Source organism: Glarea lozoyensis (genome assembly GCF_000409485.1).
Source record: "Glarea lozoyensis ATCC 20868 chromosome Unknown GLAREA13, whole genome shotgun sequence".
NCBI classification, from domain to species: domain Eukaryota; kingdom Fungi; phylum Ascomycota; class Leotiomycetes; order Helotiales; family Helotiaceae; genus Glarea; species Glarea lozoyensis.
In genome coordinates, this window is record NW_007360987.1 from 1 (window position 1) to 15,172 (window position 15,172).

At 43.7% G+C, this 15,172-nt stretch overlaps 5 protein-coding genes across 5 annotated transcripts; 2 read left to right on the plus strand and 3 right to left on the minus strand.

Annotated features, from left to right (window-relative positions):
- Nucleotides 1–155: 155 nt before the first annotated feature.
- Nucleotides 156–1,595, minus strand: GLAREA_09964 ((Trans)glycosidase; the record flags this gene model as incomplete). The annotated part of the gene is made up of 3 exons (XM_008080014.1): nt 156–1,285; nt 1,338–1,470; nt 1,518–1,595. The coding sequence occupies 3 exons, from the start codon at nt 1,593–1,595 to the stop codon at nt 156–158; spliced, it is 1,341 nt and encodes a 446-aa protein (XP_008078205.1).
- Nucleotides 1,596–3,239: 1,644 nt separating this feature from the next.
- On the plus strand, nt 3,240–4,345 carry GLAREA_09965 ((Trans)glycosidase; the record flags this gene model as incomplete). Its single annotated transcript, XM_008080015.1, has 5 exons — nt 3,240–3,347; nt 3,411–3,864; nt 3,926–4,131; nt 4,182–4,257; nt 4,323–4,345. 5 exons carry the CDS (start codon nt 3,240–3,242, stop codon nt 4,343–4,345), a joined length of 867 nt encoding a protein of 288 aa, XP_008078206.1.
- A 1,293-nt stretch (nt 4,346–5,638) lies between these two features.
- On the minus strand, nt 5,639–6,466 carry GLAREA_09966 (SGNH hydrolase; the record flags this gene model as incomplete). The annotated part of the gene is made up of 3 exons (XM_008080016.1): nt 5,639–5,648; nt 5,732–6,303; nt 6,350–6,466. 3 exons carry the CDS (start codon nt 6,464–6,466, stop codon nt 5,639–5,641), a joined length of 699 nt encoding a protein of 232 aa, XP_008078207.1.
- A 923-nt stretch (nt 6,467–7,389) lies between these two features.
- GLAREA_09967 (uncharacterized protein) lies at nt 7,390–8,199 on the plus strand (the record flags this gene model as incomplete). The annotated part of the gene is made up of 3 exons (XM_008080017.1): nt 7,390–7,696; nt 7,769–7,871; nt 7,983–8,199. The coding sequence occupies 3 exons, from the start codon at nt 7,390–7,392 to the stop codon at nt 8,197–8,199; spliced, it is 627 nt and encodes a 208-aa protein (XP_008078208.1).
- A 1,812-nt stretch (nt 8,200–10,011) lies between these two features.
- Nucleotides 10,012–12,389, minus strand: GLAREA_09968 (Six-hairpin glycosidase; the record flags this gene model as incomplete). The annotated part of the gene is made up of 8 exons (XM_008080018.1): nt 10,012–10,683; nt 10,749–10,883; nt 10,940–11,058; nt 11,112–11,245; nt 11,295–11,451; nt 11,507–11,882; nt 11,936–12,306; nt 12,359–12,389. The coding sequence occupies 8 exons, from the start codon at nt 12,387–12,389 to the stop codon at nt 10,012–10,014; spliced, it is 1,995 nt and encodes a 664-aa protein (XP_008078209.1).
- Nucleotides 12,390–15,172: the final 2,783 nt, after the last annotated feature.

Genomic DNA, 15,172 nt, shown 5'->3' on the forward strand with positions numbered 1-15,172 from the left:
CCCTAACCCTAACCCTAACCCTAACCCTAACCCTAACCCTAACCCTAACCCTAACCCTAACCCTAACCCTAACCCTAACCCTAACCCTAATCGCTCCCTACATTTTCCTCTACGGTGAAGCAGCTGTCTCACCGCCGCTGCATCTCACCCCGTTATTATGTCGCGGGGGAACACTCCTTCCCTACCAAATATGCAGCAGTATCATGAGATGCAACTTGCACACTAATTCCCTTCTGAACACATCCCAACTTCTTCCCTGTCCAAATTTCCGTAACTTCGAACGCCGGTACCTCTGCTTTCTGCCCCTTCACTAAGCCTGGGACTTCCTGGAACACAATCGTTCTCTGGGACTTTTGTTGAAGCGTATTCAACGCCAAGACTAAGAAACCATTCTTGCTCTCTCCGCTCCAATATTCTGCTGGACGATCGGCATCGAAAGTCCAGTCGGCATTGACGCCCCACTTATACGGTTGCGCAGGCTTCCCAAACTCGTTATCCTGATGGAAAGCCAGTAAGTGCGCGTTCTTTAGAATGGCCACCTTCTCGGCAGCCAACCTATCAAGAGCAGTTCCGATAATCAAAGGACTTTTGATTGCAGCCCAGAAAGCAAAATGGGATCTGCTTTCTTCCATAGTGAGGTTACCATTTCCGATGTGGAGCATGTCAGCATCATTATGCTCCCAAAAGTCTGCGTATGCGCTTTTGAAGGACATCTGGTTCAGGATCTCGGAGACGCGCCACCATTGAGGCGAGATATCCCCAGTCATACGCCAGCTGCTACCAAGTTGATGTCCCCACTCCTCGACAGCTGCGTGGCCCCAATTACAAAGACTATACAGTATTGTCCTGTTTTGAGCGAGTAGCGCATCACTCATCTGCTTGTACCGTTTGTATTCCAGACTTGTTGTCCAGTTGTATCCCGAAGGGGGTGTCCTGGCGCTTTGGCCACATGTGCCGTTGTGGTAAGGGCCGTATGCACGGTAGTCATCAGGGACGCAGAAGTCGTATGGATCTTGCCAGTTGTCCGGAACATAGCAGTTGTCATATTTTAGGTAGTCGATTCCCCACGATGCGAAGGTGGCTGCGTCAAGGCCTTCTTTATCGAGAGAAGCGGGGTATCCTGCGCAGGTCTTGGTGCCGGCACTTGAGTAGATTCCCACTTTCAGTCCAAGACCATGGATTTTATCTGCGAGACCGCGGATGCCCGTAGGGAACTTGACTGGGTCAGGAATAATCTTGCCCGTCACCTTGTCCCGTCCATCCTTTACAGCCCAGCAGTCATCAACTATAGAATTAGTCAGAATAAATGTTGCGGGTGGGAAAGCATGGAAACGAACCGTTGATATAATTATAGCCAGCGTCTTTGAGTCCGAGACTGACCACTTGTTTCGCCGCAGTCATGATCTTATCCTCGGTAATGTCGCAGTAGAAAGCGTTCCATGAGTTCCACCCTAAAGCTGGGAGTCTACCCTACACGAGGTTTAGCACGGATCTGAAACAAATAACAGTAGACTCACAGTGCCATCTTTGTACTCTAGAGCTTGAGTACAAAGAGCAGTGCCCAACAATAAGACTCCTGTTGAGGAAGCTCGCATTTTGAAGTCTAAATGGATTCCGGTTTTCTGGTGATCTGAATTGTCCGACTTGAAAGACAACTCGCATATTTTACGATAGAACGAGCTTTCTTTGTCTTATAGAATAATGTGGAATCTAATCATGGAGATCGCTTTCATCAAACCACATGATTAGATCAACATACATAGCGGGGTGCAATAAGTTTGCACCCCCTCTCGCCGCCAAGACTTTGCTCCAGGGCATTTTTGATGCGTAGCTTTGATTACGAAAGCGTAAAACTGCACATCTGTCATCACGCTAGAGCGACAGGAGGGGCAAACTTATTGCACCCCACTGTACATTAAACCGTATCCGGAGTCTTTCCCTCCGTGTCCTGTGTGGTTAGGAACAGGCTTAATAGTGGAAATTAACTTCGATCCTTTCGCCCCTTCCCTACAGTCGGCGAAATCAAAAGATTTGGCTCTTAATTTGTATTGCAATTATTACTAAATGGTTCTGTTGCATTTTCGCCGTGGATATTTGGTAAATATAATATATACAACGTTTTATTATCTAAGCGTACTAGTTACAATGAAATAACAGTATAATGTTCTCTTCGGAAAATATTACTAGGCTTACGACTTGTTGGATTCTCAGCATCGCATTGGTCAGAATCGCCTTAGCTAGTCCCAAAGCGGCATAACTCTATCACGTGCCGGTCGGCAGCTAGATACTTACAATCCAATCCTTCACCAACACCACAGTATTACAGCTTATCTTTGCAAGACCTTAGTTAAGCTACGATACGACGTGTTAATTTAGTAAACCGACACGACTTACTTAGAAAATTAATTATTGATATTTCAAATTACAATTCCTCTGGACTTCCTGATGTTCCCGCTCGATTGTACCAATATCTAATGCTACATATTCCGCTTATGCGCCGGCCGTCTTACTTTCGCCGACTGTAGGGAAAGGCCCCGATGGGAGCGAAATCTACTCCGACGATTAAAGCCTAAGTCGTCTAGTAAGAGAATCACCTACCTTTACTTTCCCAGATATTGTGAACGGCCGCCACTACGGAGGGACTCATCCCATCTTGGCATTTTCCCGCCCTACTATTACACCACGCTCAAAACCTCTTGGGTAAGTGCTAGCACGCCGGTACCACACTAGTCATGTATACCAAGAGCTATTCACTTATTCTCATGGCACATAGAGTCAGCTGCAAGAGCTTCTATAGGCGGATTAAATTGTCCGTTACTCTTGACAAGAGAAATGAGCATGAACAGTAGGAAATTCAGTCAATTATCGGTCCGTCGGATAGAGGGTTTAGGGAGAAGGATTCGATGTTTATAAGGCGTTCATCTTTGGCTTCGTACAGTATATTTTATTACCATTCGACAGACATTGGGTATCGGTAGATCTATACTATATATCTTAGAAAATGAAGTACCTTAACACGTTCCTTTGGGGGCTCGCTACAGTTCTCCCCTCTTCTTATTCAAGCTGCACCATCTGGTACCCTAATAAATACAAATGCTGATAGCAATGCAAAAGCTCTTATAGCATATTTGTTAAGAAATTATGGCAGCCGAACATTGTCGGGCCAACAGGACGAGTCTTCTACAGTCTGGGTGACTCAGACCATTGGGAAGACTCCCGCAATCACTGGTTTTGATTTCATGGATTATTCCCCATCTCGCGTCGCATACGGTTCGAGCTCTACCAACGTGGAGCAAGCCATTGCTTGGGCACGAAGGGGAGGTATTGTGACATTCTGCTGGCATTGGGTATGTGTTCTCTGTATCTTTCATATGGACTTCATCCGCACCAGTTGAGCTAATCAGACATAGGGTTCTCCAACTGGCGCTTACAACTCCGCTTCCCAGCCGTGGTATTCCAATTTTTATACTGCTGCAACTAACTTCGATGTCGCTGCAGCTATGAACGACCCCAACTCGAACAATTACAAACTTATTGTACGCGACATTGATGCCATCGCTGTACAACTGAAGAGACTCCAGGCAGAAGGCATTCCTGTCCTCTGGAGGCCATTCCACGAAGCTGATGGAACATGGTTTTGGTGGGGAGCAAGGGGGGCCGAACCATGCAAGAAGCTCTGGGCTCTTCTATACGACCGGCTCACCAATTACCACAAACTCAACAACCTCATCTGGGTATGGAACTCGGTGAGCAGCTCTTGGTATCCGGGTAACAATATGGTGGACATTGTCTCGACCGATGTTTACGCCTCTGCAGGGAATCACGATGCTCAAACCTCCACTCACAATTCTCTGAAGTCTCTCTGTGGGGACACGAAAATCATCGCCATGGCAGAGTGTGGTGTCATTCCTAATTGGTCCAGTAGCGCACCTTGGTCATGTTTGGGTGGTTTGGGGTGGAGAATTCATCGATGATGGAAAATACAACTCGAGGTCGTTCCTGCAAACCACTTACAACTCCCAAGATGTTTTATCCTTGGATGAAATCTCAGGATGGAAATCAGGAAATAGTCCAACAACTCGACCATCCACAACACCTACAGAGGTTCCATCGGGCAATGGCTCCCCGCTGGTTGGTATTTCTCGTCTTCGCATCCCACGTGTTGCTAATTTTACCCGTAGTATGGACAATGTGGTGGACAAGGATGGGCAGGCCCAAGTACTTGTGCTTCAGGGACTTGTAAATACTCAAATCCTTGTAAGTCCTGACACCTGACGATTGATCACTCCTAGTAGCATACTAGGATTGCTAAAACTTTATAGCGTATTCTCAATGTCTGCCGTAACTGGTCCGGCAGAGAAAGCCCTAAACGAAAGTTGCCTGAACCACAAATCTAGATCTCCATGTTCTAACGGTTTACGATTTAAGAAAGGGGAGCCTTTTTCAAATTTAATTGATAGTGCAAGAGTTGAGGAAGAGGTGAGGGCAGGAATGGTTTGAATTGTACTTAGCTTTACTAAAAAGTGGCATAAGCTCGAGCTTTCTATAGAATCTTTGTAGACCTGATTCGCCTGTACAAGAACCTTAATCATCAACTTTAAGGGCTTGCAAAATTCACGCTCATAAAACAGCGCAAGAAACGATTTGTTGATAGAGGTGCTTAAAAATATTCACTGGTGGACCAGCTGCGACGAAGGGGAGAACGAAGAGAACATGAGTGGTTGTATATAGTTATAGATGGTTGTAGATAGGGGTGTTTGTCTCGCAGTGATAAGAGTTCATATAAAAGAGTCAAGGTCAAAAGTTTGAAGGTGACGAATTGCCTTCAGCGCTGTAGCTATGTAACCTGACCTTCAGCAATTATTGTTGTGGAAGGCACTCCACGGATTCAAAGTCACAAGAATTAATCGGCTATCTCAATGCCGAACAAGCTGTCAATAGATGGCTTTCACATGTGCAAATCGCAGTGATGATTGTTTCAGATTGAATTATTCGTGTATAAATATAGGATGATTCTCCTGCCACTTCAGAGAGTAAATAGGATACACTGTTTCGTAAGGTATGTCTTTCGTCTTAGTACTATGAGTCGTGTCTCAAAAACTCAGGTAAATTGGGAGAAGAAAGACCATGTCTCGGGAGGCGTGAAGCTCTTCGGGCTGTTGTCGCTGGTCGGCCCATACGCCGGTGCCCCAACACGACCCCCGTCGTACGCGACCCACCATACCGAAGCCTTTTTCATATGTACCTGCGGCCGCACCTACGCATATGCCGACAAAGTACATTGTTTAGAAAACCAAAACTGGGAGACGATGCCGCATGTCTTTAAGACGACTTGTCGTTCGGAATCTTAATACCTTCGTCACGAGAATGGTCTGTCTGATTGCGTAACAACTTAATTATCTGTTTCCTAGTAGCGCAGTGACAAGCTGCTGCTATGAGGAAACCTATCAAGCTAAGCTTTATTTACATGCGATCTCTCCACATCCCAACGTGGTTAACAACCCCACGCCTTTGCTTCCGAGATTGTTGTTTCCGAATCCTCCAGCCTTGCTCACTATACCATTCTAATAAACGTCGGTAATACCATGACTTACCGCACTTGCAAGTCTCACCCGCCCAAATTGTAGAAATAGTAAAGTCATGGGCACCTAAAGACTTGTTAGTATGCATAATGCAAAACTTTTGAGACGATAACGTACCATACTGAGATTGAGCTGTTCCCGAAAATCACCCGGCAAGAGCAATGGCGGCCTTCAGGGGTTCATACCAGCAGTTTGCCAATTTGGTATTTCCGGAAGAATTGGGGTGAACTCGATCTATAGTGTCAGAGGTTGTGTTGATTCCTGTCCAGCAATCCACTACAGTGATTGGTGATGCCGCAGTCGATTTGTTGGGTGCCCAAGCACGGATAGCAGCATTGAATGCGATCACTCGTTGCCCACAATCCGAACATGAACTTGGGTTCATAGGCGTAATCTGCGCTACTAGGACTCTCATAGTCGATTTCTGAGCTCGCATCTGGTTCACAAGTGTGTCGAAGGCTGCTATGATAGTAGCTGGAGCAATGTTACTCCAAACATCATTAGTTCCTAGTTCTAGCATAACAATATCTGGCTTCGATTGGGAGAGCCACCCTGGGAGTTGATTGTCTCTAACGATGCCGGTTGCGAGAAAGCCACCATGACCGTCATTCTCTCCATCATAGCTAAAACCGCAACCTTGTCCGGAGAGAGTCCCGACAAAATCTGTGTTCTTCACACCAGCGGCTTGCAGCTTTTGCCAGAGGATCGCTCGCCAACATCCCTAAGAAGTGTTAGTGTTGCTTCCTCTAATTTCACGAGAGACATACGGGAGATCCAGTGATACTGTCACCAAGTGCATTGATCCTGACTGTTTTCTGTGATGTTGCAAGAGAGGAAAGGCCCAGAATGGCGCTCAAAATCGATACAAGCTTGAGACCAAACATTGTGTATACTGACTGGATATCACGGACGATGTTGAAGATTTGGGTACGGAAATTGCTTGCTGTTAAAGAAGTGACATCTCTTTTAGACCGACTTCAGACCACGCGCCTGTTAATCTTTTTCGGCAGATCGTAGCCTGGCCTTTGTCAGGTTTACAATCGCGGAGGATAGTGTCCCGGGCCTACTCATTTTACTTGCATTTTAAGGACTTGATTTGAGTAAGTTAACAATTCAATTCATTATGTTGCCCTAGACCTTGAACTAGAGTTTGATACAAAGTACTTCTGTAGTAGCGGAGGATGACGTTCCGAGCCTCGTCACTTGACCAATGTTACATGTTGAGCACCTTACTCGTGCGTTTAACGAGTATGAGGCTGAATACTTAGTGCAGCATGCACTAATTTAATTACTAGCTTGGGATGGTAAACGAGGATCTCCATGCACTGGCTTTAATGTGTGGCTTCGAACTAACACGTGGCACGTGTGGCACGCGTGGCAAAGTCATTAATTGATCTTACGTACTACTTAGTTAGATAACTGTAATTGACTTTTGGTATTAATAAGGAAGATTCTCTGGAGCACCTGATGCCGGAGCGGGTCTACACTATAAATGGAGCGCATAGGAGAGAGAGGAGCGGGGGAACCACAGTGAGTAGTAAGGATCCCAAGTTTCAGAGAGAGAAGAAGATTCACTGCCGGGTTAAGATCAACTGTCATATTTTAATATAATTCAATGTCACGTTTGCGATCTAATATGAACAAAATTTTATGTACGGCCCGACGAGGGATGTGAAACAAAACAAATAAGTTATCGTTTCCTACAATAGTGATACAAGCCCATAACACCTACTGATTCCATTCTGTGAAGCTCTTCCATCACCTACCAATTCTATGCTCAGAAGTCAACTCCATCCCCAAAACCAACATGAAACCAACAATCCTCCTCGCTGCCCTTGCGGTATCGGGAGCTGCAGGCCATACTATTATGCAGAAGATATCCGTCAATGGTGCAGATCAAGGCCAGCTTAAAGGCGTGAGAGCACCTGATAGTGATTCCCCGATTATGAATGTGAACGATGCAAACTTTGCTTGTAATACATGTATCAAATACAAGGACAACACTGTTATCAACGTCCCGGCTGGTGCCAAGGTAGGGGGCTGGTGGGGCCACGTGATTGGAGGCGCTCAGGGTTCAAACGACCCTGACAACCCAATTGCTGCAAGTCACAAAGGTACGTACAAGGGATCCAAACCAAGGCTCAAATATCACAGCTTAGTCAAGAGGTGTCGTTAACTCTACGTAGGTCCTGTTATCTACTACCTTGCCAAAGTAGATGATGCAGCGACAACTGGTACCACTGGGCTGAAATGGTTCAAGATCGGCGAAGAAGGTCGTAGCAATGGCAAGTAGGGTGTTGATACTATGATTGCCAACAAAGGCTGGCACTACGTTACTATGCCCTCCTGTATTGCTCCAGGTAATTATCTCCTTCGAATCGAGGTAATCGCCCTCCACAGTGCTGGTAGCAATGGCCAAGCACAATTCTACATGGAATGTGCCCAAATCAACATTACCGGATCTGGAACGAAAAGTAGCACAAACACTGTTAGTTTCCCGGGAGCCTACAAATCTAGTGATCCTGGAATCCTTATCAACATCTACAACAATTCAGGACAGCCAAACGGTGGTGGCAGAGCATACACTGTTCCCGGCCCTCAAGTCTTCACATGTTGAAGCAGTGGCATGAAGGATTTTAAGCATTGGCACTGCTTAGCCTAGTAAGTATCTCAAGATCCGAAATTGGAAATTGGGCATTATCTGACTACTAAAGACCAATGTGTTCCACCAATGTTTATTGCAACCCATACCAGCTACTCTTCAGCGTTCAGCAGGACTGATTAAGCTTTCGTTTCTTAGTCTAGAGAAGTTTGTGACAGATACACCATATTTATTTTCGGGTGTTTCACATGTCAAATCGAGATCACTTATGACCTTGTATATATTCGTACAATAAGACACTTCTTATTACAGCATTAAATACTACACCTGTCGGAGTCCAGTACATTCATTTGTGACGAGGTCAAAGATGTCATACTTTGTATAGCCTCTCGTGAATGCAACTCGCGACAGAGGTTCCTCGGTGTCTACGGTGTCGCTCCTTCACGTTGTCTACCTCAGACTTCTCCACATATAAGTTGCTCACATATGACTTCTCCACACATAATTTGCTCGCATACAAGTGGTCCACATATAGCATGATTGAAAGAAAAACTTGTACTTTGTACAGGCTATAGATTTTGTACAGTTTTTAATTAATGCGTATCAAATGCTTAGTAATGCCGCTCTTTTAATTACCCCAGTATTTTGTGTAGCCGCTATCTACCAAAATTACTTTAATACATCGATTGCTTATAGGCCTTATAAAATTCCTTAATTGTAGCCTCCGTAATTGATTTCTAGGCCTCTAGAACCACATTTCTTAGTATAGGATAAGAGCTATACACCTCTAGGTAGTTCTTTTAGTTATAATTATTTATTTTATCCTAAATCGTCTTAATTAGTTTTAAGTCGGGTAAGTTAGCTGGCAAAAAGAAGGCTTTATTTAAATTGCCTTAATAGCTAACCTAGTATAGGTAGAAGTATATACTTTTGCGTTATTTTATTAAAAATAGAGCTCCGGATACTCCTAAATTATCTCCTAAATATTAAGGGGATAATAATCCTAGAATAAGAACCCTGATTTATTATCTCCTAATCCTTCTTCTAAAGAGTCCCTTATACCTACTATATTTGCTAGATATACTACCTTAAAACATCTACCCTATCTTTCTTTAGTAACGGTCTTCGACACAATATCGAAGTACTAACTCTTCTAGATATAGGACACGCTAATTCTTATTAAAATATATTATAATACTCTTTAAATAGAAGTAGACTAGTCTCGGCTAATATTACTTAAGTTTAAAGCCTCGAGAACGTTATTAAAGTCCTAGTAATAGTAAATATAAATAAGAATCTATAAAGGTCGTATATATTCGATAATAATTAATACGTAATCAATAAACGATAAGATAGATTCTCTATATAAAACTTAGTAATTATTAACTCTATAGAATTTAATATAATATTATTATATTATAATTTAAAAAGTAGAAGTTTTTGTAGAGTTATTTATAATTTATATATAAAGCCGAAAATAGATAGAGGACTTTCGCTACGTAGGGATATCGTTTAGGAAGGCGTAAATAAGGTAAAGCATTAGACGTTAGTGCTAACCTAGTGTCCGCTCGCTGACAGGCCATGTATAATACGAAAGAGGGTCTTAGGTAGGTCTCGTAGACCTATATATTCAACCTACCCATTAAAGCAATTAATGGAGTATATAGTTTTAGTTTTACTAAAAAGCTTTATAATTAAATACTATTTTACTAATAAACTATTTTCTTAAAAAATCTATTACTTTATATTTTTTAAGAAATAAGTATTACGATCGCGAAGTATAAACCTTTTACGAAACAAATATCGCGACCGAAAACTATAAACGTTTCACGAAGGAAACATTACGACCGGGAATTGAGCAATATGCAGTTTCGCAGCTCCGAAAGGAATTAGTTTTAGCTTCATCTTCTTCGACGCATCTACTATAGGATTAATCGGCGGCAGCGCTGCTGTGTCCTTTTCCACCGGCCACTCAATCGGGTACGCATTAACTGAAAGCGCAGTAGGAGGCCCATCTCTAGCAAATACAGGATTCGGCAATGCCTTACTCTCACTCCCGGTTTCCTCTACCGCCACGGTCGAAGGATCGATTGCAAATTGCCAATCAGATACAGGCGTCAGAATATGATCTTTTGCGCGCGGGTCGACTTCTGAGTCGTCGAGTGGCGTGCGATCGGTCCAGTTCAGAGCCCGATGCGCCGTCTCATTGTATTCGATGTCGGCTGCGTAGAGCAGTGGACCGTAATAGACTCCTACAGTTTGGTTTCGGGTCTCGATGTGAATCTCCATGGGTAAGGTGATGACAATCTCGGTGGTCCCTTTCTTGATAGAAGTCCGTTGTAAACTAGAAGAATCCGGAGCCAAAGGCACCTGCTTGCCGCGCCTGATTTGTATCGATGACTTGTTGAGTGAAGTTGTAGCCCAATCGGGAATCCTGACAGCGAAGTTGAAGTTTGTACCTGACGTGATACTATACCTGGTATTTGGTGTCGCAATCCACTACTTTCATGTTAATCAACTATTCACAGTCTACTCAGTGAAATGCGCGTCAATTTACCTTTAACATTCTTGCCATTAATGACAGTTTCTAAAATTGTCGGTCCAAGCAGCATATGGACAACTCCGTCTCTTCCATCATTGGCGTATGCGGATGCAACGTATTTGGGGTAGGCTTGAGGGTGATTCACTGTACAACAAGGCTACCTTCATATTAGCCTAGAACATTAAAAAGACCCGCTGAAAATGGTAATCCTACAAAGTTTGGTTCAAGGCCGAAGGTATTGGCATAAGTTACCACGTTGAAGAAAGGGTTGACGGATGTCAGATTCCTCGCCCATGGCTGATTTGTCTGTGTGACATATTGGTGAGACCACCCTAAATCGTGTAAGTCTCTCTCGTCACAAAAGAACTTCAAAAGACAGTCATACAATCTGGACTTATTGCCGCTGGCAATGCATTGAATGCGGCACGCTCCGCTCTATCAGCGAAATCGTTCGACCCATAAAAGCGATAGAGATAAGCATATGAGAACATCGATTCGACCGCCATGCAGAGTTCGGACCTACTTGACGTTAGAAACGAATTGCCGAGGAGATTCAACTTATGAGTACCCTCTCTGAGGACTGAGCGCGCCGAGATGCTCATCACCAATGATAGTACCGGAAAGTGACGTTTGGTACTTGGCTGTCATATCAACCGCATCACGCGTTTGTTTTGGCAGACTTTCATTCCCTGTAATCCGATACAAAACTGTAGGGTACCGTAGACCTGATCTTGTTAGCGAACTGCCAAGAAGATACAATTTATAAGTAAATACACTTACCTTGGGCAAGATTGACGCCATGAGTGAAACCAGACGTTTTGAATGTGCCAGTACCTTGTTTTGGGAAAACGCCCTCGACAAAGAATGTTGTCCAATCACGACCTCCTTGCTTACCGCCTTCGAACAGGAGGTCAATTGTCTCCAAAATCATTTGAGAGTTATCGCGAGGGTAGTGCTCATACAACCACATCAATGAGACCGGTAGCTCATGTGTGCGTGATAGTCCGAACCCATAAGGATCAAAATTATCTGCCTCAGATTTTTGCTGGATGAGACCAGTAAAGTTGTTCTGCAGCATAGAATGAGTGAGTGCGACAAACTTGTGCATGGCGTCTACAATTCGCGTTGTTTGTGACGGATCCGCCTCTGCGTATTGCTAAGATTCCGTCAATTAATTCACTCCATCTTTAGCACCAGATGCAAACTTACAGTCAATCCGAAGCACAACAAGCTCCTAGCCCAAATACCACGAGTCTGCCGTGTGGTCTCCGGGCCAAGCCAGCCATCCTGAGCTTGGTGTTCAAGAACGTAGTCCAAAAAGTACCTGGCTTGGTCTTTGAGTCTCTGATCATCGAGTGTCCAGGCCAGAGGAACAATGTAGTTGAACCAATACGGCGCAGACTCATGCAACTCGCTGTACTCAAAGGTCCCTCCTAGCCATGTCGAGCGACTGACATAGCGGTAGAAATCAAAAAGGTGGCCTCCAAGCCCATTTGCTGACAGCTCAAGCTGATCTTTGAGCCAACCTGAGGAGTGTATAGATCCTAGAGGAAAGCTATCGAACTTGAACGGCAATAGACCTGTTGCTTGTTAGTTTGAATGGCTCCGAAACTTCTGGAACTAGCGACCGACTTTTTGTTTGATTTTTGTCTCGAATCTCCATGGCAAGTAACGCTGGAGAAAAGCACAGGGGAAGCAAGGCAAAGTTGAAGAACTTCATGTGGTCAGTTTATCCGAATATGTTCACGCTGAGTGGATAGTATATCGCACTTCTTGCTTCGTTCAAACTCACGACGAATTACTTAAATAATAATATGCCACAAGACCGCCACTAGAAGAAATCTGAACCCACCCAGATGAAAGCGAGAAATATGCAAAACATCCGGGCAAACGGTCGGACCCTGAAGGTTCATACTCGACGATCAGTGACGGTTCAAACCACGATGAAGTCCGGGGTAAATTGGTGTAAATCTGTTTTCGGCCAAGCTCAAAAGTGCGATGCGGAGAAGGTGTGGGGTAAGGCACCTAGTATTGCGGAGGGTTCGCCGGTGAATCGTCCGGCAATGTGAAATAATATCTGATGAATTTAAAACTTTTGAGAACATATCAAACGTAGTCGAGTTGGAATGGTACGAATTAAATGTATCAATCCTATTTCATAGATAAGATAAGACGGTAAAGAGGTATGCAGGTTACGCCGTTCGAGGAGGAGCGTAGAGAGACCACATGATCTGCCGACTAAAGATCATTAATTTGTTGATGGAAAAAGCGTTTAACGACGTAATAAGATCTAGTGGCATAACAAGAAACTACTGGTGAACATAGGAATTAATTGACAGGGTTATAAGCTAAAAACGTTAAAGTGACATTACTTTGTATTATTACGGCCACAGCTCGTGCGCACCTTAAACGAACCCTGCCAAATCAAAACTGAAGTTGAAATTCAATTTCTGTTTCAAAAGAAAGTCTTTTGCCGTGAGCACTTGGTAAATCATTCATTAAACTTGCCATTCTTCTATTTAGATAATATTCTCTAACTTGCAAGTCGTTTACAGTGTATGTGGAATATAGTCACATGAATCTACAAAGTGCTAAAGCCTCTGTATCATGGCTCGGTAACTGCGCACTAGAATCCGAGTCAATAAATAATATCTTGGCGCTTCTTTTACTAGCCGCTAGATTTATATCAGCTTTGAATTGGAAGATCTTGTTGTAGAGAATTTTGACACCAATATTGCCATAGATTTCAGCGGCGATCAATGAATACACTAGTGAAGTCGAAAACCTTACTCACATCTTGTCTGGCATACATAAACGTGTCTTGGTAAGATCATTGGCAAGCTACAGGCCTGGGTAACCGCAGACGAGAGAACCGTAGAAGTTGCATAGCACGAAGATGAAGCCTTGAGCAAAGACAATGTCTTTACAAAAATCGTAAGATTGGCCCTTACTACTATTATCAACAGCCGTTAGGTAATTGCTGACATATTCGAGTTACTGGCGACTAGCATGGGGCGTTCCCAAAACATTCTACAGGCATCTACATTATTGGGACCGCTGTGAACTTCGACGTCAACGCCCATGCTGTAGGTGATAATGAGCACATTTATACTGATACCAGAATTAGCCAGCCCCCTATATTTCTGCAGCGCTTTACTTAGTGGTTAAAAAGGATTATTAACAATGGCAAAAATGAGACAACGGACGGCGTAGAACACAACTTGGCAGCGGTGTCAGCATCCTTCGTATTCTTGGGGGATAAAAGCTGCCTTGCCCGATTGTGTGTAAGTAGATGTCGGTAGTATGTTTTCTTTTTCACTTAGGTACTGATTCAATTGACCGATTAGTCTGTGAGCAAGCTACAAATCGGAGTACAGAATTGAGAAATCAAAAACACGAAGTTTCTTGAGGCGAAAGTTTGCAGATGGCTTGTCCTTTACTGATAATAATAGCATCCATGTTGCGAAAACAATCCCATTAGTTAATTTGGTGAGCTACTACGAGAACTTCTGAGTTGGCCCGATAAAGTAGGATGTGTTTCGTATGGTCGACCGGGTATTCTGAATTCGATGTTACTATAACTCTTTATAAGGAAGAAGTGCAAGAGTCTGGACCAAGACATCCAATGTGAAAGAATGCCAGAATTGGAAATTAGCCAGTCAAAGACCGTAAGCCGCACATAAAGAATAAAACTTTATACATGGCCAGAGCTTCAAAGACAGTGCAAACGCAATTCTAGCCTGCTAGGAAAGTGTGCCCGTTAGAAACTAAGTCTGTTACTATACCAATCAATACCGTTAGATAATCAATTAATCCTCGACCACTCTGGAAAAGAAATCAACTAAGTACTTGAGAAAGAACAAGGCTGGGAAATTTCTGGTGATTAAGTTAAACAATGCGTCTCAAGTGGCAGCATGAGGGCTTTTCAAAGCATTCTTCCATTCATCGTCACTTTCTCCACGATAGACGTCCAAATTTTCCATATTATCGACCTTCCTGCCGCTGATAGGACCCTTCCAGACGACGTTCAAGTGCCTCATTATGCCTCTCAAGGGTAAAAAGCGCGACGCTTCAAGTCACTACGTTGAAGGGAATGGGAAACGAGCGACAGGCTGAAGTTCGTTCCAGTGAAGTAATTCTCCCTGGGAAAAGTCCTGGTACGGTACATTTAGTTTTCGAAAGTGAGAAGTGTGATATTGTGAGGCTTCCTGTACTTAGGACAAATATAACAGGTCTGCTAACTATTGAAAGAAAGGATAAACACATTCACCAGCCATCAAGCCCCAGGTAGACTACGCTTCATAGGTCTTCTACCGCTCAACTTCTTGTATGAACGAAGTTGAACGAGACCACGTTTCACCCGCCCCTATGTCACAGATGGATCTCGTCTGAAATTTTAGCATGTACCAATATAGTTGGTGGTCAAATTACTAAATAAACTCCAAG